At 29.9% G+C, this 3,336-nt stretch overlaps 1 protein-coding gene across 1 annotated transcript; it reads right to left on the minus strand.

Annotated features, from left to right (window-relative positions):
- Positions 1-124: 124 nt before the first annotated feature.
- LOC115239595 lies at positions 125-1,663 on the minus strand (the record flags this gene model as incomplete). Its single annotated transcript, XM_029814193.1, has 2 exons — positions 567-1,663; positions 125-268 (listed from the first exon to the last, which is right to left on the minus strand). Coding segments are annotated over exons 1-2 (1,117 nt in total), but the record flags the coding sequence as incomplete, so codon positions are not given.
- Between the last annotated feature and the right edge of the window lie 1,673 nt (positions 1,664-3,336).

A 3,336-nucleotide genomic window follows, 5' to 3' on the forward strand; every position in this document is an offset into this window, starting at 1 on the left:
TGATACATATTCTCACATAAAAAACGCATACACAAAAAATATATTTTATTGTAATATAACATATTATTATAATATGCCATAATATATTATATTATATATTATACGATAGTAAATTGATAATTACTATATGGTCCTATAATGCGCCGGTAAACCTCCATATTCCAGTTATCACTGGGACCGATATTTTTTATTATGGCTCCTGTAGTATTAATTTCTTTAGGTGGCCAATAAAAAGTCTTATTTTTTAAATCCACCCAAAGTTTTGGTACTGTCGAACACCAATCGTCACAAAATATAACATAGTACATCTGAAATAATACTAAATTAAATACTGATTATATAATATGGATTAAATATTGATTCCACCCGTTGAATGTTTCTTTGTACAAAGTAAGCATGATAACATAAAATGTTCAATACTCACTGTTATAAATGTAAAAGAGGGAATGTATAATAAACATTATTGAAAGATATTTTTAAAGCTTTTTTATCTATTTCTTTCACAGGAATTATTTCTAAATGCATTCCTTTGCTTGCTATATGTATTTGCATATCTTGAGAATTACATGGATATCCTGGTATGGGTCTAAGATCAATACATTTTTTTCCCAAGATAACAGGGTATTCATCTTTGAAACCAATATATTCAATACAAAAAACAGATCCATCTTTCAAGTAGCAGCAATTATTTGCGGATTTTGTCGTTAGCATACAATTTTTAAATTTGATCTGCTTGTGCGAATTTACACATCCTAAAGGTAAGTGTTTTATGTTTGGTTTTAAAAGCAATGGTGCATTTGAAATAATATTTTGAGAATTAGTTGCAAATCTTGCATTTTCATTAATCCTATTATTTAATTGAGATAATGGTTTTTCTGATTTTCGTAACATTTGTTTTAACTTTTTTAGATAATTTTCAAATGGGAACGCATCAAGCGTATCAAGCGAGCCATATCTTTTTACATCTTCACTGAGATGTATTAAATTATGTATATTATAAACTAAATTATCATTGCCATATAATATTTTAAACATTTTGACAAAATAAAGCAGTAATTGATTTGCGTATAAATTATTACGAAAACAATCTTCTGGGTGGCATAAAATCCGTATAGCAGTATGTAAAACGCAAAAATGTTGGAAATAATCCGCATTCAGATATTTGTCTAAAATAATAGGTCCTAAATATAAAAGAAATATTCTATATTCTGTGGCTTTCCAACGGTCTAATTCATTAATACCCCGTGGGCGACGTGCAAATTCAATGGGTATGTATTCACGTAATTCTATTATATCTCTTGATAATTCTTGTATTTGTGCTGCACGTAACCGTGACATTTGATGTCCCTTGACCCATAAATTCAGCATCTTTTTCATTACTCCTAAGCAAATTAGATGCATATAATCTAACGGAAAATTATTTATCATATCCACAGCCAAGTTTTCAAAAGGCGAAATGCAAATGTGATGTTCTTCATTTTCTCGAGTGCGGAAATTGCTGTCCGTCCTCAACGAGGCATTTTCATCCAAGAAAACCATTTTGTGATTAATATAATCACCCTCGCAAAAACATTTGCCACAGCCAAAATATGCATTATGCCCTTTTGAGCCAGTTACAAAGGATTTGGCAGGAGTATCACAAATAATTGCTCTGATTGTTACACGGTAATTTTTATTTTCAAATAAAAATCCTTCCTCGTGAAGGATGCGATATTCATCACAAAATTCTTCTAACAAATCTTGTGCATGCGTAGGTTTTTTATAACCGTGAAAAGCAGCAATCAAAAAGGGTTCCGTGACATGAATATTATAAATTTGACCAAGTATAGGCCATAACTGGCTTTGGGAACTTTTAGTAAGAGGTAGGCCGTCGATATTAATATTAATTTCTATTATATTATTATTGATATTTTTATAAGATTTCAATTTTTCTCGTAATGCCTTTTCCAGACCATAATAAAAGTAATGGCCAGCTCCACACTCTCGAATAATTGTATTTTTGGGTGTTCCTAACAAGGTTCGAGCATCACTGGGCAAATCATTGTGACCTTCTTTCTGTAGAATACACAATAAAGCTGTCAGAGATTTTTGAGTAATATTATATTTAATAGCCCAGGTATGTAACTGTTCATGTAAAGTGCCTTTTCGTTCGTCTCTATTATTATATAATAAATTAGAATCTTCTATATTATTATCTGACTCCATATCATCTGATTGTATATTTTGTATTTCTACTTCAGGAAACAGTTGTATTGTACTGCAATTTTGATTTTCGAGAGAGCATTCTATGTAAGAAGAAGCTTGCTTGTTAGTAACAAGCCTTTCTGGAAGGCTAATGGAAATATTGTCATTTTGTGCAGCTAGTAATAAACGGCGATTTTGTTGTCTGCGTGACAACTCTTTAAATTTTTTAATTTTTGGCATTGTGCTATTTTATTCTGCGTACAAACCTGTTATCATTAAATTTACAGGGTATCCCACCAAAAGTGGCCAACTCCTTTTATCTTTTAAACTAAAAGAGATAGACCATATACAAATATAATAACAAATATATATAACAAATTGTATATCATAACATATATATACCATAACAAATATATGTATATCAAATTGAATGTTTCAAACTGAAATCTGTTGTGAGTATAGTATATTACTTATAAAAGCTATATCTGTGTTAACAAACGGAGAGATATGCATAATTTTTTTATAACGATGTGGATATTTCGAGACAATAAAAGATGTAGCGCTGTTTGAAATAAATACAACGATATGTATGACTTAATATAAATATTTCACATATTATACAAGTTTTATCGGCTTAAAATATTGCGGGCGACGTCTACCTTTTCATTTTCGGCCCTGCAATATGGCCAACTTCTATCTCGAATATTATGATCATATGACAAAATGATATATGTCAATCTAACGAGTCAGAAGCTAGCTATATCGCAGGGCCGAAAATAAAAAGGTAGTCGTATTCGTTTTAAACAGCGCTACAACTTTTATTGTGTCGAAATATCCACATTGTTATAAAAAAATTATGCATATTTCTTCGTTCATTAGCACAGATAGCTTTTATAAGCAAATACTATGCTCACAATAGAGTTCAGTTTGAACCATTTAATTTGACATATATATTTGTTATGGTCTATCTCTTTTAATTCAAAAAATTAAATGGGGTGGCCACTTTGAGTGGGACATCCTGTATATTATATGTTATATATTTTATATATTATAAATTTTTATATGTATGACATTATATATGATCTTTTTATGTCGTGGATAAACTAATAGTAGATAAGAATATAAGATAGAACATATAAGAATTCGCGAGAT

This window comes from Formica exsecta, unplaced genomic scaffold (genome assembly GCF_003651465.1).
Source record: "Formica exsecta isolate Colony F162 unplaced genomic scaffold, ASM365146v1 scaffold390, whole genome shotgun sequence".
Classification (NCBI taxonomy): domain Eukaryota; kingdom Metazoa; phylum Arthropoda; class Insecta; order Hymenoptera; family Formicidae; genus Formica; species Formica exsecta.